The sequence below is a fragment of the Pelodiscus sinensis genome, chromosome 5, assembly GCF_052426305.1.
Source record: "Pelodiscus sinensis isolate ZL-2025 chromosome 5, ASM5242630v1, whole genome shotgun sequence".
Classification (NCBI taxonomy): Eukaryota; Metazoa; Chordata; order Testudines; family Trionychidae; genus Pelodiscus; species Pelodiscus sinensis.
In genome coordinates this window covers 135507370-135530392 of record NC_143056.1, presented here as the reverse complement: position 1 = coordinate 135530392, position 23023 = coordinate 135507370, and the positions used below count along the sequence as shown (strand labels likewise).

General features: G+C 73.4%; 1 protein-coding gene across 9 annotated transcripts in view; it reads left to right on the top strand.

Moving 5' to 3' along the window:
* Positions 1-23023, top strand: part of TLCD3B (TLC domain containing 3B) — a 26204-nt gene extending 3181 nt beyond the window's left edge. For 3 of the 9 annotated variants that reach the window (XM_075917397.2, XM_075917395.2, XM_089779093.1), the window contains 4 exons: positions 8944-9027; positions 20717-20936; positions 21191-21286; positions 22212-23017. In XM_075917397.2, the coding sequence (XP_075773512.1) occupies positions 8944-9027; positions 20717-20936; positions 21191-21286; positions 22212-22520 (709 nt within the window). In that variant the 3' untranslated portion in view covers positions 22521-23017. Of the gene's footprint in view, positions 1-2332; positions 2646-8943; positions 9028-16768; positions 17274-20716; positions 20937-21190; positions 21287-22211 lie in introns of those variants that run through there. The other 6 variants (XM_089779092.1, XM_089779091.1, XM_075917403.2 and 3 more) reach the window with 6 other exon arrangements.

Sequence of the window (23023 nt, the reverse complement as noted above, 5' to 3'; positions counted from 1 at the left end):
GGGGGCAGGAGCCGGGTCCTCTCCCAGCGCTGGGCTCAGGCCGGGCCTGGGGGGGGGAGGGGGGCAGGAGCCGGGTCCTCTCCCAGCGCTGGGCTCAGGCCGGGCCTGGGGGGGGAGGGGGGCAGGAGCCGGGTCCTCTCCCAGCGCTGGGCTCAGGCCGGGCCTGGGGGGGGGAGGGGGGCAGGAGCCGGGTCCTCTCCCAGCGCTGGGCTCAGGCCGGGCCTGGGGGGAGGGGGGCAGGAGCCGGGTCCTCTCCCAGCGCTGGGCTCAGGCCGGGCCTGGGGGGAGGGGGGCAGGAGCCGGGTCCTCTCCCAGCGCTGGGCTCAGGCCGGGCCTGGGGGGGGAGGGGGGCAGGAGCCGGGTCCTCTCCCAGCGCTGGGCTCAGGCCGGGCTTGCGGGGGGGAGGGGGGCAGGAGCCGGGTCCTCTCCCAGCGCTGGGCTCAGGCCGGGCCTGGGGGGGAGGGGGGCAGGAGCCGGGTCCTCTCCCAGCGCTGGGCTCAGGCCGGGCCTGGGGGGGAGGGGGGCAGGAGCCGGGTCCTCTCCCAGCGCTGGGCTCAGGCCGGGCCTGGGGGGGAGGGGGGCAGGAGCCGGGTCCTCTCCCAGCGCTGGGCTCAGGCCGGGCCTGGGGGGAGGGGGGCAGGAGCCGGGTCCTCTCCCAGCGCTGGGCTCAGGCCGGGCCTGGGGGGGGGGGAGGGGGCAGGAGCAGGGTCCTCTCCCAGCGCTGGGCTCAGGCCGGGCCTGGGGGGGAGGGGGGCAGGAGCCGGGTCCTCTCCCAGCGCTGGGCTCAGGCCGGGCTTGCGGGGGGGAGGGGGGCAGGAGCCGGGTCCTCTCCCAGCGCTGGGCTCAGGCCGGGCTTGCGGGGGGGAGGGGAGTCTCCTTGCGCCGCCAGATGGTGCTAGTGGCCCAGGAGTCTCCCCTCTCACCTGCCCAGAGGAGACTCCAGGGTCACGGGCGCAGCAGGGAGCTTAGCGCGCGGGCGGGCGGGGCTCAGCACGGACAGGAAGGGGTTAAATGCCCAGCCTCCAGAATGGGCCTTGACCTTCATCCCCACCTGCCTGTGCCAGGGATTATGGGATTAGACCCAAGCGCCCTCCAGTGATCAGGTGTCCCGCCCGCCCTCCCGTGACCCCCGCCTGCCTGCCTAGGGTGGGGCTCAGCTCTGCCTGTGCCCCCAGCCAGCCACCCACAACCCCACGGGCCTGACTCCCAGCCCCCAGCCAGGGGCTCCCCCACCCACAACCCTGCCCATGCCCCACAGGCCTGACTCCCAGCCCCCTGCCAGCCCAGCCATGGGCTCCCCCACCCACAACCCTGCCCATGCCCCGCAGGCCTGACTCCCAGCCCCCTGCCAGCCCAGCCATGGGCTCCCCCACCCACAACCCTGCCCATGCCCCGCAGGCCTGACTCCCAGCCCCCTGCCAGCCCAGCCATGGGCTCCCCCACCCACAACCCTGCCCATGCCCCGCAGGCCTGACTCCCAGCCCCCTGCCAGCCCAGCCATGGGCTCCTCCACCCACAACCCTGCCCATGCCCCACAGGCCTGACTCCCAGCCCCCTGCCAGCCCAGCCATGGGCTCCCCCACCCACAACCCTGCCCATGCCCCGCAGGCCTGACTCCCAGCCCCCTGCCAGCCCAGCCATGGGCTCCCCCACCCACAACCCTGCTCATGCCCCGCAGGCCTGACTCCCAGCCCCCTGCCAGCCCAGCCATGGGCTCCCCCACCCACAACCCTGCCCCTGCCCCGCAGGCCTGACTCCCAGCCCCCTGCCAGCCCAGCCATGGGCTCCCCCCCCCACAACTCTGCCTATGCCCCCCAAGCCTGGCCGTCAACCCCCTGCTATCCCAGCTATGGGCTCTCCCACCCCACCCCACCCACAACTCTGCCTATGCCCCCCAAGCCTGACCGTCAACCCCCTGCTATCCCAGCCATGGGCTCTCACACCTCTACCTGTGCCCCCAGCCTCCTGCTATCCCACTCTTGGGCTCCCCCACCCCAAATCTCTGCCCATGCCCTCCAGGCCTGACCCTCAACCCCCTGCTATCCCAGCCATGGGTTCCCCCACCCCACATCTCTGCTGGTGCCCCTTTCACTTGCCTCTCTGCTGGCTGCATGCCCAGCTTTCTTTCCAGTCTCAATTTTCCTGCCCCTCCTGTCCTTTGCACCCCTTTTCCAGTCCCAGAGCCCCTCCAAATGATTGTTGTGACTTCCTTCCCACTGCTTCCCATCCCACCTCCTACACAGGACAATCCGCTGCTGTCTCTTTAAATGCCTCCACCCAGTGCCTGACAGCTGCTCCCCCCTCCTCTCTCTCCCCTTTCTCTCTGTCACAGCCGGCCTCAGAGCGGCTGCCTGGATCCAAGCAGCCACTGGGTACCCCCATCACTCCCACTACCATGTTCACCCACCAGGCCTGTCCCCCACTGGGCTGCAGTGAGGTCGGATCCCCCCAGCCCAACTGACCACCCTTATCCAGCCCCTCTACTCTACGTGGGTCCTCCCCTTGCACACCTCACCAGAGATGTTTCACGCCTTGGTGGCTGGGGGCATCGTCTTCCCAGGGCTCTTCCTGCTGACCAAGAACAGTCTCAAGCGACTGCCCTGGCTGCGCTGGGATGAGGCTGATGCTGTCATCATCTCAGCCAGGTACCTCGGGAGGGAGGGAGGGAGTCAGGGACTCGACCAGGGATGAGCATGGAAGAGGGAAGAGGGCAACGGAGGGATGGAGAGAAGGAAGCAGCGGAGGGATGGATGGAAGGAAGCAGCGGAAGGGTGGAGGGATGGAGGGAAGGTAGGAAGGAAACAGTGGAGGGATGGAGGGAAGAAGGCAGCGGTGGGAAGGAGGCAGTGGTGGGACAGAGGGAGAGAGGCAGCGGCAGGAGAGAGGCAGCAGTGTGCTGGAGGGGAGGCAGTGGTGGGGTGAGCATAGGAGGCAGCAGCGGAATGGAGGGAAGGAGGCACTGGTGGGACGAGGGAAGGAAAGGAGGTAGCGGGATGAGGGAAGAAGACAGTGGTGGGACAAAGAAGAAGGTAGTGGCGGGACGGGGATGGAGGCAGAGGCGGGACGGGGGGGAAGGAGGCAGCGGCAGGACAGGAGGATGGAGACAGCGGCGGGACGGGGGGGATGGAGGCAGCGGCGGGACGGGGGGGATGGAGGCAGCGTCGGGACGGGGGGGAAGGAGGCAGCGGCAGGACAGGGGGATGGAGGCAGCGTCGGAACGGGGGGGAAGGAGGCAGCGGCAGGACAGGGGGATGGAGGCAGCGGCGGGACGGGGGGGATGGTGGCAGCAGTGGGGTGGGCATAGGAGGGAGTGGTATGAGGAACAGAGGCAGTGGTAGAACGAGGGGAGGTAGGCATTGCTGGGTTGATTGTAGAAGGCTGCAGCGGGACGGAGGGATGGTGGCAGGAGTGGGATGGGCATAGGAGGTAGTGGTAGGAGAGATCGAGGCAGTGGTGGAATGATTGGAAGAGGCAGCGGCGGGATGGGAAGGAGGCCGCGGCGGGACGGGGGGAAGGAGGCTGCGGCGGAACGGGGAGAAAGAGGCCGCGGTAGGAGTGGGATGGGCATAGGAGGTAGCAGTGGTAGGAGGGACAGAGGCAGTGGTGGGACGAGGGGAGGTAGGCAGTTCTGGGTTGATTGTAGGAGGCTGTGGCGGGACGGAGGGATGGTGGCAGGAGTGGGATGGGCATAGGAGGTAGTGGTAGGAGGGATCGAGGCAGTGGTGGAATGATTGGAAGAGGCAGCGGCGGGATGGGAAGGAGGCCGCAGCGGGACGGGGGGAAGGAGGCCGCGGCGGGACGGAGAGAAAGAGGCCGCGGTAGGACGGGGGAAGGAGGCCGCGGTGGGATGGGCAAAGGTGGTAGCAGTGGTAGGAGGGACAGAGGCAGTAGTGGGTTGATTGTAGGAGGCTGTGGCGGGACGGAGGGATGGTGGCAGGAGTGGGACGGGCATAGGAGGTAGCAGTGGTAGGAGGGATAGAGGCAGTGGTGGGACGAGGGGAGCTAGGCAGCGCTAGGTTGATTGTAGGAGGCTGTGGCGGGACGGAGGGATGGTGGCAGGAGTGGGATGGGCATAGGAGGTAGCAGTGGTAGGAGGGATAGAGGCAGTGGTGGGACGAGGGGAGCTAGGCAGTGTTGGGTTGATTGTACGAGGCTGTGGCGGGACGGAGGGATGGTGGCAGGAGTGAGATGGGCATAGGAGGTAGCAGTGGTAGGAGGGACAGAGGCAGTGGTGGGACGAGGGGAGGTAGGCAGTGCTAGGTTGATTGTAGGAGGCTGTGGCGGGACGGAGGGATGGTGGCAGGAGTGGGATGGGCATAGGAGGTAGCAGTGGTAGGAGGGATTGAGGCAGTGGTGGAATGATTGGAAGAGGCAGTGGCGGGATGGGAAGGAGGCAGCGGCGGGATGGGAAGGAGGCCGCAGCGGGACGGGGGGAAGGAGGCCGCGGCGGGACGGGGAGAAAGAGGCCATGGTAGGACGGGGGAAGGAGGCCGCGGTGGGATGGGCAAAGGCGGTAGCAGTGGTAGGAGGGACAGAGGCAGTGGTGGGTTGATTGTAGGAGGCTGTGGCGGGATGGAGGGATGGTGGCAGGAGTGGGATGGGCATAGGAGGTAGCAGTGGTAGGAGGGATAGAGGCAGTGGTGGGACGAGGGGAGCTAGGCAGTGCTGGTTTGATTATAGGAGGCTGTGGCGGGATGGAGGGATGGTGGCAGGAGTGGGATGGGCATAGGAGGTAGCAGTGGTAGGAGGGATAGAGGCAGTGGTGGGACGAGGGGAGCTAGGCAGTGCTAGGTTGATTGTAGGAGGCTGTGGCGGGATGAAGGGATGGTGGCAGGAGTGGGATGGGCATAGGAGGTAGCAGTGGTAGGAGGGATAGAGGCAGTGGTGGGACGAGGGGAGCTAGGTAGTGCTGGGTGGGTTGTAGGAGGCTGTGGTGGGACGGAGGGATGGTGGCCGCGGTGGGATGGGCAAAGGTGGTAGCAGTGGTAGGAGGGACAGAGGCAGTGGTGGGACGAGGGGAGCTAGGTAGTGCTGGGTTGGTTGTAGGAGGCTGTGGCGGGATGGAGGGATGGTGGCAGGAGTGGGATGGGCATAGGAGGTAGCAGTGGTAGGAGGGATAGAGGCAGTGGTGGGACGAGGGGAGCTAGGCAGTGCTAGGTTGATTGTAGGAGGCTATGGCGGGACCAAGGGATGGTGGCAGGAGTGGGATGGGCATAGGAGGTAGCAGTGGTAGGAGGGACAAAGGCAGTGGTGGGACGAGGGGAGCTAGGCAGTGATAGGTTGATTGTAGGAGGCTGTGGTGGGATGGAGGGATGGTGGCAGGAGTGGGATGGGCATAAGAGGTAGCAGTGGTAAGAGGGACAGAGGCAGTGGTGGGACAAGGGGAGGTAGGCAGTGCTGGGTTGATTGTAGGAGGCTGGTGCGGGATGGAGGGATGGTGGCAGGAGTGGGATGGGCATAGGAGGTAGCAGTGGTAGGAGGGATAGAGGCAGTGGTGGGACGAGGGGAGCTAGGCAGTGCTGGGTTGATTGTAGGAGGCTGTGGCGGGATGGTGGCAGGAGTGGGATGGGCATAGGAGGTAGCAGTGGTAGGAGGGATAGAGGCAGTGGTGGGACGAGGGGAGCTAGGCAGTGCTGGGTTGATTGTAGGAGGCTGTGGCGGGACGGAGGGATGGTGGCAGGAGTGGGATGGGCATAGGAGGTAGCAGTGGTAGGAGGGACAGAGGCAGTGGTGGGACGAGGGGAGCTAGGCAGTGCTGGGTTGATTGTAGGAGGCTGTGGCGGGACGGAGGGATGGTGGCAGGAGTGGGATGGGCATAGGAGGTAGCAGTGGTAGGAGGGACAAAGGCAGTGGTGGGACGAGGGGAGCTAGGCAGTGCTGGGTTGATTGTAGGAGGCTGTGGTGGGACGGAGGGATGGTGGCAGGAGTGGGATGGGCATAGGAGGTAGCAGTGGTAGGAGGGACAAAGGCAGTGGTGGGACGAGGGGAGCTAGGCAGTGCTAGGTTGATTGTAGGAGGCTGTGGTGGGACGGAGGGATGGTGGCAGGAGTGGGATGGGCATAGGAGCTAGCAGTGGTAGGAGGGATAGAGGCAGTGGTGGGACGAGGGGAGCTAGGCAGTGCTAGGTTGATTGTAGGAGGCTGTGGCGGGACGGAGGGTTGGTGGCAGGAGTGGGATGGGCATAGGAGGTAGCAGTGGTAGGAGGGACAAAGGCAGTGGTGGGACGAGGGGAGCTAGGCAGTGCTGGGTTGATTGTAGGAGGCTGTGGCGGGACGGAGGGATGGTGGCAGGAGTGGGATGGGCATAGGAGGTAGCAGTGGTAGGAGGGACAGAGGCAGTGGTGGGACGAGGGGAGCTAGGCAGTGCTGGGTTGATTGTAGGAGGCTGTGGCGGGATGGTGGCAGGAGTGGGATGGGCATAGGAGGTAGCAGTGGTAGGAGGGATAGAGGCAGTGGTGGGACGAGGGGAGCTAGGCAGTGCTAGGTTGATTGTAGGAGGCTGTGGCGGGACGGAGGGATGGTGGCAGGAGTGGGATGGGCATAGGAGGTAGTGGTAGGAGGGATCGAGGCAGTGGTGGAATGATTGGAAGAGGCAGCGGCGGGATGGGAAGGAGGCCGCAGCGGGACGGGGGGAAGGAGGCCGCGGCGGGACGGAGAGAAAGAGGCCGCGGTAGGACGGGGGAAGGAGGCCGCGGTGGGATGGGCAAAGGTGGTAGCAGTGGTAGGAGGGACAGAGGCAGTGGTGGGACGAGGGGAGCTAGGCAGTGCTGGGTTGATTGTAGGAGGCTGTGGCGGGATGGTGGCAGGAGTGGGATGGGCATAGGAGGTAGCAGTGGTAGGAGGGATAGAGGCAGTGGTGGGACGAGGGGAGCTAGGCAGTGCTAGGTTGATTGTAGGAGGCTGTGGCGGGACGGAGGGATGGTGGCAGGAGTGGGATGGGCATAGGAGGTAGCAGTGGTAGGAGGGATAGAGGCAGTGGTGGGACGAGGGGAGCTAGGCAGTGCTGGGTTGATTGTAGGAGGCTGTGGCGGGATGGTGGCAGGAGTGGGATGGGCATAGGAGGTAGCAGTGGTAGGAGGGATAGAGGCAGTGGTGGGACGAGGGGAGCTAGGCAGTGCTGGGTTGATTGTAGGAGGCTGTGGCGGGATGGTGGCAGGAGTGGGATGGGCATAGGAGGTAGCAGTGGTAGGAGGGACAGAGGCAGTGGTGGGACGAGGGGAGCTAGGCAGTGCTGGGTTGATTGTAGGAGGCTGTGGCGGGATGGTGGCAGGAGTGGGATGGGCATAGGAGGTAGCAGTGGTAGGAGGGATAGAGGCAGTGGTGGGACGAGGGGAGCTAGGCAGTGCTAGGTTGATTGTAGGAGGCTGTGGCGGGACGGAGGGATGGTGGCAGGAGTGGGATGGGCATAGGAGGTAGCAGTGGTAGGAGGGATAGAGGCAGTGGTGGGACGAGGGGAGCTAGGCAGTGCTGGGTTGATTGTAGGAGGCTGTGGCGGGATGGTGGCAGGAGTGGGATGGGCATAGGAGGTAGCAGTGGTAGGAGGGATAGAGGCAGTGGTGGGACGAGGGGAGCTAGGCAGTGCTGGGTTGATTGTAGGAGGCCGAGGCCTCTTTCCCCCAGCCCCATCGCGGCTTTCTTCCCTCATCCTGCTGTGGCCTCCTTCCCACTGAGGCCTTGTTTCCTTCGTCCCGCCAATGCCTCTATCCCTCCCTCCCTCCTGTCGCTGCCCCCAGCCCCCCATCCTGCCACTGTCTCCCTACCTTTGTCCCACCCTAGCCCCTTCGCTCCTCCCGCTGCATCCTCCTTTGCTTCGTCCTGCCACTGGGAACCTGCCCCCTCTGCTCTCCCTGTCACATTAGAGGGGATTTCCAAGGTGATGGCAGCTGGGCCTCCGAGCCCCAACCAGTTCAGGCGCCCTCGGGGACCCCAGAGCCATTTGCTTCCCCCACCACTCTCGCCGGGCCCCTCTGCACCCTGCTCCGCAAGCAGTAGTTATGGCCACACAGGACTGACGGGCTCTGGCAGGACTGGGAGCAAGGGAAAAAGCCTTGATCTGAGTGGGCGGGGGCTATGAGGAAGAGTGGGGGTCACCAGCAGGGCTGGGCCGGCAGAGGCTGTGGGGCGGGAGTGGGGGGCACCAGCAGGGCTGGGCTGGCAGGGGCTGTGGGGTGGGAATGAGGGGCACTGGCAGGGCTGGGGGCAGGCCGGAGCTGGGCTGGCAGAGGCTGCAGGGCGGCAGTGGGGGGGTACAGGCATGGCTGGGGGAGCATAGCTGGGCCGGCAGGGGCTGTGGGGCGGGAGTGGGGGGCACTGGCAGGGCTGGGCTGGCAGGGGCTGTGGGGCGGGAGTGGGGGGCACCAGCAGGGCTGGGCTGGCAGGGGCTGTGGGGCAGGAGTAGGGGGCACCGGCAGGGCTGGGCCGGCAGGGGCTGCGGGGCAGGAGTAGGGGGCACCGGCAGGGCTGGGCCGGCAGGGGCTGCGGGGCAGGAGTAGGGGGCACCGGCAGGGCTGGGCCGGCAGGGGCTGCGGGGCAGGAGTGGGGGGCACCGGCAGGGCTGGGCTGGCAGGGGCTGTGGGGCGGGAGTGGGGGGCACCGGCAGGGCTGGGCTGGTAGGGGCTGTGGGGCAGGAGTGGGGGGCACCGGCAGGGTTGGGCTGGCAGGGGCTGCGGGGCGGGAGTGGGGGGCACCGGCAGGGCTGGGCCGGCAGGGGCTGCGGGGCGGGAGTGGGGGGCACCGGCAGGGCTGGGCCGGCGGGGGCTGCGGGGCGGGAGTGGGGGTCACCGGCAGGGCTGGGCCGGCGGGGGCTGCGGGGCGGGAGTGGGGGGCACCGGCAGAGCTTGGGGCAGCGCTGGGCTGGAAGGAGCTCTGGGGCTAGATGGGGGGCGCCGGCAGGACGGGGGCAGGGAGACGAGGTTGCCCCTTGACCCGTTTCCCTCTTCGGCAGGCTGGTCTCCTCTGTCCAAGCAGTCATGGCCTCCACCGCTGGGTACATCGTTTTCAGCTCCTGCAAACACGTTATCGATGACCAGTGAGTGCGCTTCCCCCCGGCGGCCCGCTTCCCCCGCTGCCCCACAGGGAGGGCCCCCTGCAGCCGTGCCCAGCACCCGCAGAGGGGGACACAGAGACTGGGCCACAGAGGTGCTCCCAGCAGGGCGCTGTGGGGAGGGCAGGCCCCTTGGGGGGGGATGTCCTGGGTGCTCCCAGCAGGGCGCTGTAGGGAGGGCAGGCCCCTGAGGGGGGGTGTCCCGGGCACTCACAGCAGGGCGCTGTGGGGAGGGCAGGCCCCTGGCCCGGGGATGTCCCGGGTGCTCCCAGCAGGGCGCTGTGGGGAGGGCAGGCACCTTGTGGGGGGATGTCCCCGGTGATCCCAGCAGGGTGCTGTGGGGAGGGGCAGGCCCCTGGGGGTTTCCCGGGTGCTCCCAGCAGGGTGCTGTGGGGAGGGCAGGCCCCTGGGGGGTTTCCCGGGTGCTCCCAGCAGGGTGCTGTGGGGAGGGCAGGCCCCTGGGGGGTTTCCCGGGTGCTCCCAGCAGGGCGCTGTGGGGAGGGCAGGCCCCTGGGGGGTTTCCCGGGTGCTCCCAGCAGGGCGCTGTGGGGAGGGGCAGGCCCCTGGGGGGGTTTCCCGGGTGCTCCCAGCAGGGCGCTGTGGGGAGGGCAGGCCCCTGGGGGGTTTCCCGGGTGCTCCCAGCAGGGTGCTGTGGGGAGGGCAGGCCCCTGGGGGGTTTCCCGGGTGCTCCCAGCAGGGCGCTGTGGGGAGGGGCAGGCCCCTGGGGGGGTTTCCCGGGTGCTCCCAGCAGGGCGCTGTGGGGAGGGCAGGCCCCTGGGGGGATGTCCCCGGTGATCCCAGCAGGGCGCTGTGGGGAGGGGCAGGCCCCTGGGGGGGTTTCCCGGGTGCTCCCAGCAGGGTGCTGTGGGGAGGGGCAGGCCCCTGGGGGGTTTCCCGGGTGCTCCCAGCAGGGCGCTGTGGGGAGGGGCAGGCCCCTGGGGGGGTTTCCCGGGTGCTCCCAGCAGGGTGCTGTGGGGAGGGGCAGGCCCCTGGGGGGGTTTCCCGGGTGCTCCCAGCAGGGCGCTGTGGGGAGGGGCAGGCCCCTGGGGGGGTTTCCCGGGTGCTCCCAGCAGGGCGCTGTGGGGAGGGGCAGGCCCCTGGGGGTTTCCCGGGTGCTCCCAGCAGGGTGCTGTGGGGAGGGCAGGCCCCTGGGGGGGTTTCCCGGGTGCTCCCAGCAGGGCGCTGTGGGGAGGGGCAGGCCCCTGGGGGGTTTCCCGGGTGCTCCCAGCAGGGCGCTGTGGGGAGGGGCAGGCCCCTGGGGGGGTTTCCCGGGTGCTCCCAGCAGGGTGCTGTGGGGAGGGCAGGCCCCTGGGGGGGTTTCCCGGGTGCTCCCAGCAGGGTGCTGTGGGGAGGGCAGGCCCCTGGGGGGTTTCCCGGGTGCTCCCAGCAGGGCGCTGTGGGGAGGGGCAGGCCCCTGGGGGGATGTCCCCGGTGATCCCAGCAGGGCGCTGTGGGGAGGGGCAGGCCCCTGGGGGGGTTTCCCGGGTGCTCCCAGCAGGGTGCTGTGGGGAGGGGCAGGCCCCTGGGGGGTTTCCCGGGTGCTCCCAGCAGGGTGCTGTGGGGAGGGGCAGGCCCCTGGGGGGGTTTCCCGGGTGCTCCCAGCAGGGCGCTGTGGGGAGGGGCAGGCCCCTGGGGGGTTTCCCGGGTGCTCCCAGCAGGGCGCTGTGGGGAGGGGCAGGCCCCTGGGGGGGTTTCCCGGGTGCTCCCAGCAGGGTGCTGTGGGGAGGGGCAGGGCCCTCGGGGGGTGTCCCAGGCGCTCCCAGCAGGGCGCTGTGGGGAGGGGCAGGCCCCTGGGGGGTTTCCCGGGTGCTCCCAGCAGGGCGCTGTGGGGAGGGGCAGGCCCCTGGGGGAGTTTCCCGGGTGCTCCCAGCAGGGCGCTTTGGGGAGGGGCAGGCCCCTGGGGGGGTTTCCCAAGTGCTGTGGGGAGGGGCAGGCCCCTGGGGGGGTTTCCCGAGTGCTGTGGGGAGGGGCAGGCCCCTGGGGGGGTTTCCCGGGTGCTGTGGGGAGGGGCAGGCCCCTGGGGGAGTTTCCCGGGTGCTCCCAGCAGGGCGCTGTGGGGAGGGGCAGGCCCCTGGGGGAGTTTCCCGGGTGCTCCCAGCAGGGCGCTGTGGGGAGGGGCAGGCCCCTGGGGGTTTCCCGGGTGCTCCCAGCAGGGTGCTGTGGGGAGGGGCAGGCCCCTGGGGGGGTTCCCGGGTGCTCCCAGCAGGGCGCTGTGGGGAGGGGCAGGCCCCTGGGGGTTTCCCGGGTGCTCCCAGCAGGGCGCTGTGGGGAGGGGCAGGCCCCTGGGGGAGTTTCCCGGGTGCTCCCAGCAGGGCGCTGTGGGGAGGGGCAGGCCCCTGGGGGGGTTTCCCAAGTGCTGTGGGGAGGGGCAGGCCCCTGGGGGGGTTTCCCGAGTGCTGTGGGGAGGGGCAGGCCCCTGGGGGGGTTTCCCGGGTGCTGTGGGGAGGGGCAGGCCCCTGGGGGGGTGTCCCAGGCGCTCCCAGCAGGGTGCTGTGGGGAGGGGCAGGCCCCTGGGGGGGTTTCCCGGGTGCTGTGGGGAGGGGCAGGCCCCTGGGGGAGTTTCCCGGGCGCTCCCAGCAGGGTGCTGTGGGGAGGGGCAGGCCCCTGGGGGGGTTTCCCGGGCGCTCCCAGCAGGGTGCTGTGGGGAGGGGCAGGCCCCTGGGGGAGTTTCCCGGGCGCTCCCAGCAGGGTGCTGTGGGGAGGGGCAGGCCCCTGGGGGAGTTTCCCGGGCGCTCCCAGCAGGGTGCTGTGGGGAGGGGCAGGCCCCTGGGGGGGTTTCCCGGGCGCTCCCTGCAGGGCCCTGTGGGGAGGGGCAGGCCCTGGGGGGGGGGGGGGGGGGGGGGGGGGGGGGCGCACATGCTGGAGTCGCTTGTCCATGGTGCTGAGGGGCTGGGCTTGGGCCCTGCCGGCGGCTGCGTTGCTCAGCCCAGTGGACGGGGCCGCCCCCAGGGTCCCGCGTGGGGCAGGACTCCTGGGTCCCACGGCCCTCGGCAGGCTCCCGCTCCTGGCTGCCCCTCTGTCCCTGGCCTGGCTGAGCCGGAATGATCCCCCTTCTCCCCCCAGCCCAGCTGGGCCCACGTGCTAATCCCCTGGGCCCGGATCAGCCGGGTGATTAGCTCCCAGCCCAGCAGCGCTCAGGCCTCCGCCCCCTGGGGTGGGGTGGCCAGGCTGGCTGCTGCTGCCCCGCCCGTCACTGCGGGAGGAGGGCTTGTTTCCATGGCAACTGCACCTAGAGCAGGGGGGCACAGGGCCGGCTGCAGCCTGCCAAGCAGGGACCTGTGCCCCCCACTCCCAGGCCTATCAGGGCGGGGGAGAGGAGGAGGCTTCCTGCACTCCCCCCAGGCCCTGATTGGCCTGGGGTGAGGGCACCTGCCAAGCCTCTTCCAGAGGGAAGGGGGACAAAGGGGCTCCCCCCATCCCCAGACCAATCATGGGCTGGGGGTGGAATAGCCCCGCCTCTTCCTGTTTAGGCCCCGCCCCCTCCAGCATGGCCCGGGGCTACTTAAAATTTGTTTGAAGTGCACTTAGCAAAAATTATTGGCCAGCCAGCCCTAGAGCCTGCACAGCCTGAGCCTCGGCCAGCCAGTCACTGGCCTCCCGTGGGGCGGGAGCAGAGCCCCACGGCAAACGACCCCTTCGCTGGCCCAGCCCCGGGCTCCCCCCTGCCCTGCCAGCGCCCCGCAGCCCTGCCGGCCGGCCCCGGCCCTGTCCCCAGCCCTGCCGGCCCGGCCCCGGCCCTGCCCCCAGCCCTGCCAGCGCCCCGCAGCCCTGCCGGCCCAGCCCCGGCCCTGTCCCCAGCCCTGCCAGCGCCCCGCAGCCCTGCCGGCCGGCCCCGGCCCTGTCCCCAGCCCTGCCGGCCCGGCCCCGGCCCTGCCCCCAGCCCTGCCGGCCCGGCCCCGGCCCTGCCCCCAGCCCTGCCGGCCCGGCCCCGGCCCTGCCCCCAGCCCTGCCGGCCCGGCCCCGGCCCTGCCCCCAGCCCTGCCGGCCCGGCCCCGGCCCTGCCCCCAGCCCTGCCGGCCCGGCCCCGGCCCTGCCCCCAGCCCTGCCGGCCCGGCCCCGGCCCTGCCCCCAGCCCTGCCAGCGCCCCGCAGCCCTGCCGGCCCGGCCCCGGCCCTGCCCCCAGCCCTGCCGGCCCGGCCCCGGCCCTGCCCCCAGCCCTGCCAGCGCCCCGCAGCCCTGCCGGCCCAGCCCCGGCCCTGTCCCCAGCCCTGCCAGCGCCCCGCAGCCCTGCCGGCCCAGCCCCGGCCCTGTCCCCAGCCCTGCCAGCGCCCCGCAGCCCTGCCGGCCCAGCCCCGGCCCTGCCCCCAGCCCTGCCGGCCCGGCCCCGGCCCTGTCCCCAGCCCTGCCGGCCCAGCCCCGGCCCTGTCCCCAGCCCTGCCTGCGCCCCGCAGCCCTGCCGGCCCGGCCCCGGCCCTGCCCCCAGCCCTGCCGGCCCGGCCCCGGCCCTGCCCCCAGCCCTGCCAGCGCCCCGCAGCCCTGCCGGCCCAGCCCCGGCCCTGTCCCCAGCCCTGCCAGCGCCCCGCAGCCCTGCCGGCCGGCCCCGGCCCTGTCCCCAGCCCTGCCGGCCCGGCCTCAGCCCTGCCCCCAGCCCTGCCAGCGCCCCGCAGCCCTGCCGGCCCAGCCCCGGCCCTGTCCCCAGCCCTGCCAGCGCCCCGCAGCCCTGCCGGCCCAGCCCCGGCCCTGCCCCCAGCCCTGCCGGCCCAGCCCCGGCCCTGCCCCCAGCCCTGCCGGCCCGGCCCCGGCCCTGCCCCCAGCCCTGCCGGCCCGGCCCCGGCCCTGCCCCCAGCCCTGCCGGCCCGGCCCCGGCCCTGCCCCCAGCCCTGCCGGCCCAGCCCCGGCCCTGTCCCCAGCCCTGCCTGCGCCCCGCAGCCCTGCCGGCCCGGCCCCGGCCCTGCCCCCAGCCCTGCCGGCCCGGCCCCGGCCCTGTCCCCAGCCCTGCCGGCCCGGCCCCGGCCCTGCCCCCAGCCCTGCCAGCGCCCCGCAGCCCTGCCGGCCCAGCCCCGGCCCTGTCCCCAGCCCTGCCAGCGCCCCGCAGCCCTGCCGGCCCGGCCCCGGCCCTGTCCCCAGCCCTGCCGGCCCGGCCCCGGCCCTGCCCCCAGCCCTGCCGGCCCGGCCCCGGCCCTGCCCCCAGCCCTGCCGGCCCGGCCCCGGCCCTGCCCCCAGCCCTGCCGGCCCGGCCCCGGCCCTGCCCCCAGCCCTGCCGGCCCGGCCCCGGCCCTGCCGGCCCGGCCCCGTCCCTGTCCCCAGCCCTGCCGGCCCGGCCCCGGCCCTGTCCCCAGCCCTGCCGGCCCGGCCCCGGCCCTGTCCCCAGCCCTGCCGGCCCGGCCCCGGCCCTGTCCCCAGCCCTGCCGGCCCGGCCCCGGCCCTGTCCCCAGCCCTGCCGGCCCGGCCCCGTCCCTGTCCCCAGCCCTGCCAGCGCCCCGCAGCCCTGCCGGCCCAGCCCCGGCCCTGTCCCCAGCCCTGCCAGTGCCCCGCAGCCCTGCCGGCCCAGCCCCGGCCCTGTCCCCAGCCCTGCCAGCGCCCCGCAGCCCTGCCGGCCCAGCCCCGGCCCTGCCCCCAGCCCTGCCGGCCCGGCCCCGGCCCTGCCCCCAGCCCTGCCGGCCCAGCCCCGGCCCTGCCCCCAGCCCTGCCAGCGCCCCGCAGCCCTGCCGGCCCAGCCCCTGCCCTGTCCCCAGCCCTGCCAGCGCCCCGCAGCTCTGCCGGCCCGGCCCCGGCCCTGTCCCCAGCCCTGCCGGCCCGGCCCCGGCCCTGTCCCCAGCCCTGCCGGCCCGGCCCCGGCCCTGTCCCCAGCCCTGCCGGCCCGGCCCCGGCCCTGTCCCCAGCCCTGCCGGCCCGGCCCCGGCCCTGTCCCCAGCCCTGCCGGCCCGGCCCCGGCCCTGCCCCCAGCCCTGCCGGCCCGGCCCCGGCCCTGTCCCCAGCCCTGCCGGCCCGGCCCCGGCCCTGCCCCCAGCCCTGCCGGCCCGGCCCCGGCCCTGCCCCCAGCCCTGCCGGCCCGGCCCCGGCCCTGTCCCCAGCCCTGCCGGCCCGGCCCCGGCCCTGCCCCCAGCCCTGCCGGCCCGGCCCCGGCCCTGTCCCCAGCCCTGCCGGCCCGGCCCCCCCGGCCCTGCCCTGCCCCCAGCCCTGCCGGCCCGGCCCCGGCCCTGTCCCCAGCCCTGCCGGCCCGGCCCCGGCCCTGCCCCCAGCCCTGCCGGCCCGGCCCCGGCCCTGTCCCCAGCCCTGCCGGCCCGGCCCCGGCCCTGCCCCCAGCCCTGCCGGCCCGGCCCCGGCCCTGCCCCCAGCCCTGCCGGCCCGGCCCCGGCCCTGTCCCCAGCCCTGCCGCTGCTCCCCACTCCTGTCCCACAGTCCTAGCCCAGCCCTGCCCCCCAGATCTGCCAGTGCCCCAGACTCTGACCCCGCCAGTGGAGCTGGTGCCCCTCACTTGTGACAGACCCAGATTCCTTCTTCCCCCTGCAGCATCCCAGGCTGCGGCTCTGGCTTGGGGCCTCATAAGCTCACAGTGGGCAAGGCCTCTGTCAGCACAATTTGGCAGCAAGACTGGCCCAGAGGTGCGCTGGCTGGGCTGGAGGCCAAGTGAGGAAGGAGGAACCAAGCTCAGGGCTGGGCTGGCAGGGGCTGGGGGGCGGGAGTGGCGGGCACTGGCAGGGCTGGGGGGCAGGGCTGCAGGCGGTAGTGAGGGTGGTGTCAGGACAGGGGACAGAGCTGTGGGGCGGTGGCAGGGCGGGGGGCTGGGCTGTGGGGTGATGGCAGGGCAGGAGGTGGGGCAGGGGGCAGGGCTGCAGGGCAGCGTCTGGGCGAGTGGCTGGGGTGTGGGGCCGGCAGGCGGGGGTCGGGCGGGGGGCCGGGCTGTGGGGGCCAGCAGGTGGGTCGGGCGGGGGGGGCCGGGCTGGGGGCCGGGCTGGGGGGGCCGGCAGGCGGGTCGGGCGGGGGGCCGGGCTGGGGGGGCCGGGGCTGGGGGCCGGCAGGCGGGCCGGGCGGGGGGGGCCGGGCTGGGGGCGGGGCTGGGGGGGCCGGCAGGCGGGTCGGGCGGGGGGGGGCCGGGCTGGGGGCCGGCAGGGGGGGGCCGGGCTGGGGGGGCCGGCAGGCGGGTCGGGCGGGGGGCCGGGCTGGGGGGGCCGGGCTGGGGGCCGGCAGGCGGGCCGGGCGGGGGGCCGGGCTGGGGGGGCCGGCAGGGGGCTGGGCTGGGGGCCGGCAGGCGGGCCGGGCGGAGAGCCGGGCTGGGGGCCGGGCTGGGGGGGCCGGGCAGGGGGCCGGGCTGGGGGGGCCGGCAGGGGGCCGGGCGGGGAGCCAGGCGGGGGGGGCCGGCAGGGGGCCGGGCTGGGGGGGCCGGGTGGGGGCTGGCAGGCGGGCCGGGCTGGGGGGCCGGGCTGGGGGGGCCGGCAGGCGGGCCGGGCTGGGGGGGCCGGCGGGGGGCCGGCAGGCGGGCCGGGCTGGGGGGGCCGGGCGGGGGGCCGGCAGGCGGGCCGGGCTGGGGGGGCCGGGCGGGGGGCCGGCAGGCGGGCCGGGCTGGGGGGGCCGGCAGGGGGCTGGGCTGGGGGCCGGCAGGCGGGCCGGGCGGGGGGCCGGGCTGGGGGCCGGGTTGGGGGGGCCGGGCAGGGGGCCGGGCTGGGGGGGCCGGCAGGGGGCCGGGCGGGGAGCCAGGCTGGGGGGCCGGCAGGGGGCCGGGCTGGGGGGGCCGGGCGGGGGGCCGGCAGGCGGGCCGGGCTGGGGGGGCCGGGGGGGGGCCGGCAGGCGGGCCGGGCTGGGGGGGCCGGGCGGGGGGCCGGCGGGGGGCCGGCAGGCGGGGGGCAGGGCGAGGCCGGTCCCAGCAGTGCCTGGCTATAATGGGGCCCGCGGGGGAGGCTGCGTCCCCTGTGACCTTGCAGCAGCTGTGGCCGGTCAATACTCCATCGATCCCACCCGCTGTCTCCTGACTCCGCCCACTCGACAGGCCCCTCCCCCTGGGGCCCAGGCTGAGTCGCCCTGGCAAGGTCCCCCTCCCCCCACTGTGGATGGGGGAGTAGGTCCAGGGATGCCTGGCCCCGCCCGGGTCCCTACGGCGCCCTCAGTCCTGGCACCCCAGCAGCCCCGGCTCTCCCAGCCCTGACGCCCCGGGGTGCAGGGGGTGCCTGGCAGGGGCAGCGGCTCTACATGCTGCTTTCCTGCTTTTCGCTGGGGTGCTCGCCACGGGCCCCAGCCCGACGGCTCCCGGGAATCCCGGTGTGGGGCGCTCTGCCCCCCAGGAGCTGGGCCAGGTAACTGACCCAGTTGCCGGCCCTCTGCCGTACACCCTGCAGCCCCTTCTTCTGCCCCCTCCCTCCCCCCATACCCCCTCCCCAGAGCCCGCACCTCACCCCCTCCGACACCCTCCTTCCCCCGGGCCCCGCACCCCACCCCCTCCGACACCCTTCTTCCCCCTGGGCCCTGCACCCCCACCCCCTCCGACACCCTCCTTCCCCCTGGGCCCCGCACCCCCACCCCCTCCGACACCCTCCTTCCCCCTGGGCCCTGCACCCCCACCCCCTCCGACACCCTCCTTCCCCCTGGGCCCCGCACCCCCACCCCCTCCGACACCCTTCTTCCCCCTGGGCCCCGCACCCCACCCCCTCTGACACCCTCCTTCCCCCTGGGCCCCGCACCCCACCCCCTCTGACACCCTCCTTCCCCCGGGCCCCGCACCCCACCCCCTCCGACACCCTTCTTCCCCCTGGGCCCTGCACCCCCACCCCCTCCGACACCCTCCTTCCCCCTGGGCCCCGCACCCCCACCCCCTCCGACACCCTCCTTCCCCCTGGGCCCCGCACCCCCACCCCCTCCGACACCCTCCTTCCCCCTGGGTCCCGCACCCCCACCCCCTCTGACACCCTCCTTCCCCCTGGGCCCCGCACCCCCACCCCTTCCGACACCCTCCTTTCCCCTGGGCCCCGCACCTCCACCCCCTCCGACACCCTTCTTCCCCCTGGGCCCTGCACCCCCACCCCCTCCGACACCCCCCTTCCCCCTGGGCCCCGCACCTCCACCCCCTCCGACACCCTTCTTCCCCCTGGGCCCTGCACCCCCACCCCCTCCGACACCCCCCTTCCCCCTGGGCCCCGCACCCCCACCCCTTCCGACACCCCCCTTCCCCCTGGGCCCCGCACCCCCACCCCCTCCGACACCCTCCTTCCCCCTGGGCCCCGCACCCTCACCCCCTCCAACACCCTCCTTCCCCCTGGGCCCCGCACCCTCACCCCCACCCCCTCCGACACCCTCCTTCCCCCTGGGCCCCGCACCCCACCCCCTCCGACACCCTCCTTCCCCCTGGGCCCCGCACCTCCACCCCTTCCGACACCCTCCTTCCCCCTGGGTCCCGCACCCCCACCCCCTCTGACACCCTCCTTCCCCCTGGGCCCCGCACCCCCACCCCTTCCGACACCCTCCTTCCCCCTGGGTCCCGCACCCCCACCCCCTCTGACACCCTCCTTCCCCCTGGGCCCCGCACCCCCACCCCTTCCGACACCCTCCTTCCCCCTGGGTCCCGCACCTCCACCCCCTCCGACACCCTCCTTCCCCCTGGGCCCCGCACCCCCACCCCCTCCGACACCCTCCTTCCCCCTGGGCCCCGCACCCTCACCCCCACCCCCTCCGACACCCTCCTTCCCCCTGGGCCCCGCACCCTCACCCCCATCCCCTCCGACACCCTCCTTCCCCCTGGGTCCCGCACCCCCACCCCTTCCGACACCCTCCTTCCCCCTGGGTCCTGCACCCTCACCCCCACCTCCTCCGACACCCTCCTTCCCCCTGGGCCCCGCACCCTCACCCCCACCCCCTCCGACACCCTCCTTCCCCCTGGGCCCCGCACCCCCACCCCCTCCGACACCCTCCTTCCCCCTGGGCCCCGCACCCCCACCCCCTCCGACACCCTCCTTCCCCCTGGGCCCCGCACCCCACCCCCTCCGACACCCTCCTTCCCCCTGGGCCCCGCACCCCCACCCCCTCCGACACCCTTCTTCCCCCTGGGCCCCGCACCCCCACCCCCTCCGACACCCTCCTTCCCCCTGGGCCCCGCACCCCCACCCCCTCCGACACCCTCCTTCCCCCTGGGCCCCGCACCCTCACCCCCACCCCCATCCCCTCCGACACCCTCCTTCCCCCTGGGCCCCGCACCCCCACCCCCTCCGACACCCTCCTTCCCCCTGGGCCCCGCACCCCCACCCCCTCCGACACCCTCCTTCCTCCTGGGCCCCGCACCCCCACCCCCTCCGACACCCTCCTTCCCCCTGGGCCCCGCACCCCCACCCCTTCCGACACCCTCCTTCCCCCTGGGTCCCGCACCCCCACCCCCTCTGACACCCTCCTTCCCCCTGGGTCCCGCACCCCACCCCCTCTGACACCCTCCTTCCCCCTGGGCCCCGCACCCCCACCCCTTCCGACACCCTCCTTCCCCCTGGGCCCCGCACCCCCACCCCTTCCGACACCCTCCTTCCCCCTGGGCCCCGCACCCCCACCCCCTCCGACACCCTCCTTCCCCCTGGGCCCCGCACCCTCACCCCCACCCCCTCCGACACCCTCCTTCCCCCTGGGCCCCGCACCCTCACCCCCATCCCCTCCGACACCCTCCTTCCCCCTGGGTCCCGCACCCCCACCCCTTCCGACACCCTCCTTCCCCCTGGGTCCTGCACCCTCACCCCCACCTCCTCCGACACCCTCCTTCCCCCTGGGCCCCGCACCCTCACCCCCACCCCCTCCGACACCCTCCTTCCCCCTGGGCCCCGCACCCCCACCCCCTCCGACACCCTCCTTCCCCCTGGGCCCCGCACCCCCACCCCCTCCGACACCCTCCTTCCCCCTGGGCCCCGCACCCCCACCCCCTCCGACACCCTCCTTCCCCCTGGGCCCCGCACCCCACCCCCTCCGACACCCTCCTTCCCCCTGGGCCCCGCACCCCCACCCCCTCCGACACCCTCCTTCCCCCTGGGCCCCGCACCCCCACCCCCTCCGACACCCTCCTTCCCCCTGGGCCCCGCACCCCCACCCCCTCCGACACCCTCCTTCCCCCTGGGCCCCGCACCCTCACCCCCATCCCCTCCGACACCCTCCTTCCCCCTGGGCCCCGCACCCCCACCCCCTCCGACACCCTCCTTCCCCCTGGGCCCCGCACCCCCACCCCCTCCGACACCCTCCTTCCTCCTGGGCCCCGCACCCCCACCCCCTCCGACACCCTCCTTCTCCCTGGGCCCCGCACCCCACCCCCTCCGACACCCTCCTTCCCCCTGGGTCCCGCACCCCACCCCCTCCGACACCCTCCTTCCCCCTGGGCCCCGCACCTCCACCCCCTCCGACACCCTCCTTCCCCCTGGGCCCCGCACCCCCACCCCCTCCGACACCCTCCTTCCCCCTGGGCCCCGCACCCCCACCCCCTCCGACACCCTCCTTCCCCCTGGGTCCCGCACCCCACCCCCTCTGACACCCTCCTTCTCCCTGGGCCCCGCACCCCACCCCGTCCCCCCTCCCAGGCTCTGCAGCATCACCCTCTCCTTCACCCTCCTCCTACTGGAGCCTGCTCCCCACCCTCTCCCAGGACCCCACACTCCCTTCCCACACCCCAGCAGCCTGCTCCCTGGCAGCTCCCTCCCACAAACTGAACCCCTCATTTTGGCCCCAGCCTGGGGGCCCCCAGAAGGGTAAGCGCTTCCCTAAGGGCTCTGCCTTCTCTCAGGCATTGGCTGGCGGGCGCCTACACCCAGTTCGCGGTGCCCTACTTCGTCTACGACATCTACGCCATGTTCCTGTGCCACTGGCACAAGTACCGGGTGAAGGGCCACGAGGGCGTGGGGCCTCGCTCGCTGCGCACCGTCGCCCGCGCCTACCTGCGCAAGGAGTTCCTCATGGTGCTGCACCACCTCTGCATGGTGCTGGTCTGCTTCCCCATCTCCGTGGTGAGTGCCCTCCTTCCCACACGTGTGGGCCCCTGCACCCCCTTCCCTGCCTGCAGGCCCCCCATGTCCCTTCCCACACCTGTGGGGCCCCCCCGCCCCTTCCCACACCTCCGGGGTGGGGTCCCTGCACTCCCTGCCATGCCAACGGGGGCCTCCCTCACCTGCAGGGGCTCCATGACCCCTCCCGCACCCACAGGGGGAAAGGCAAGGGGGGGCTGTTCCCACGGGCTGCCCCTCACCCCGTCTCTCCCCAGCTATGGCGCCAGGGGAAGGGCGATTTTTTCCTGGGCTGCATGCTCATGGCCGAGCTGAGCACCCCCTTCGTCTGCCTGGGCAAGGTGCTAATCCTGGTGAGTGTGTGGGGGGCATGCCCGGACCCCGGGTTCTGTGCCCAGCCGGGGGGTGGGTGCCTGGGTTTAGTGCCCAGCCCGGGGGTGGCACCTGGGTTCTGTACCCAGCCTGGGAGGGGCACCTGGGTTCTGCACCCAGCCCCGTGGGTGCTGGGGCACCCAGTTTGTGTGCCCAGCCTGGAGGGACAGGGGTGCCTGTGTTGTGCCTAGCTCTGGGGATCCCAGGGGGCGCTCGTGTTCTGTGCCCAGCCCTGGGGGGGGGAGCCAGGGGGCACTCGTGTTCTGTGCCCAGCCCTGGGGAGGGGGCGGGGGGTGCTCGTGTTCTGTGCCCAGCCCTGGGGAGGGGCGGGGGGCACTCATGTTCTGTGCCCAGCCCTGGGGGGGGGCAGGGGGCGTTCATGTTCTGTGCCCAGCCCTGGGGAGGGGGCGGGGGGCGCTCGTGTTCTGTGCCCAGCCCTGGGGGAGGGAGCCAGGGGGCGCTCGTGTTCTGTGCCCGGCCCTGGGGGGGCAGGGGGCGCTCGTGTTCTGTGCCCAGCCCTGGGGGGGGGGGCGCTCGTGTTCTGTGCCCAGCCCTGGGGGGGTGCCCCGTTGTGTGCCCAGCCCTGGGGGGGGGGGGGCGCTCGTGTTCTGTGCCCAGCCCTGGGGGGGTGCCCCGTTGTGTGCCCAGCCCTGGGGGGGGGCGCTCGTGTTCTGTGCCCAGCCCTGGGGGGGTGCCCCGTTGTGTGCCCAGCCCTGGGGGGGGCGCTCGTGTTCTGTGCCCAGCCCTGGGGGGGTGCCCCGTTGTGTGCCCAGCCCTGGGGGGGTGCCCCGTTGTGTGCCCAGCCCTGGGGGGGGGGGCGCTCGTGTTCTGTGCCCAGCCCTGGGGGGGTGCCCCGTTGTGTGCCCAGCCTGGGCAGCCGGCGCCTCACCCGCTTCTCCCCCGCAGTACAAGCGGCAGCACACGCTGCTCCACAAGGTGAACGGGCTGCTCATGCTGGTGACTTTCTTCTGCTGCCGCATCCTGCTCTTCCCCTACATGTACTGGGCCTACGGGCGCCACGCCGGGCTGCCCCTGCTCCGCGTGCCCCTCGCCATCCCGCCCTCCTACAACCTGGGCGCCGGCCTGCTCCTGGCCCCCCAGCTCTACTGGTTCGGCCTCATCTGCCGCGGGGCCTTCCGCCTCTTCCGCCGCACGCATGCCACTGGCGCCCCGCTGCACAACGGGCACGGCCCCGGGGGGCAGGCGCTGGACTGAGCCCGCCCCACCACGGACCTGCCAGCCTGCGCAATGGGCGCAGCTGGGCGCCCTGCTGCATGAGGGGCTGGGCCGGCGCCCAGAGCCGCTGCTTCCCACGTATTTAACCCTGACGTCTTGGGGGCAGCCCTGGGAACCTGGGCGTGCTCAGTGTGGCCCAGCTCAGAGCCCCCCAGTGCGGAGGGGGGGTGCCCTGGGAATCTCAGGGGACGGCCTGAGGCACTGAATTCCTGCCTCCCCAGGGGGCAACCCAGCCCGATTCCAGCAGCTGCGGGACCCTTCACGGTAGCAATAACCAGGAAGTGGGTGGGGAATTACCCCCCACAGACTGCAGGCTCTGCCCCCCAGCTGCTAATGGGGGCAGGATGTAAATAGGAGGGTGGGGGATTTCTAACCTGGGGCTGCAAGTATTAAAGGAGCCTGGCTCTAATACCAGCACCACTGCCTGGGTGTGATTATTGCCAGTCCCCCCGCCCGGGTGTGATCCCAGCCAGTGCCCCTGC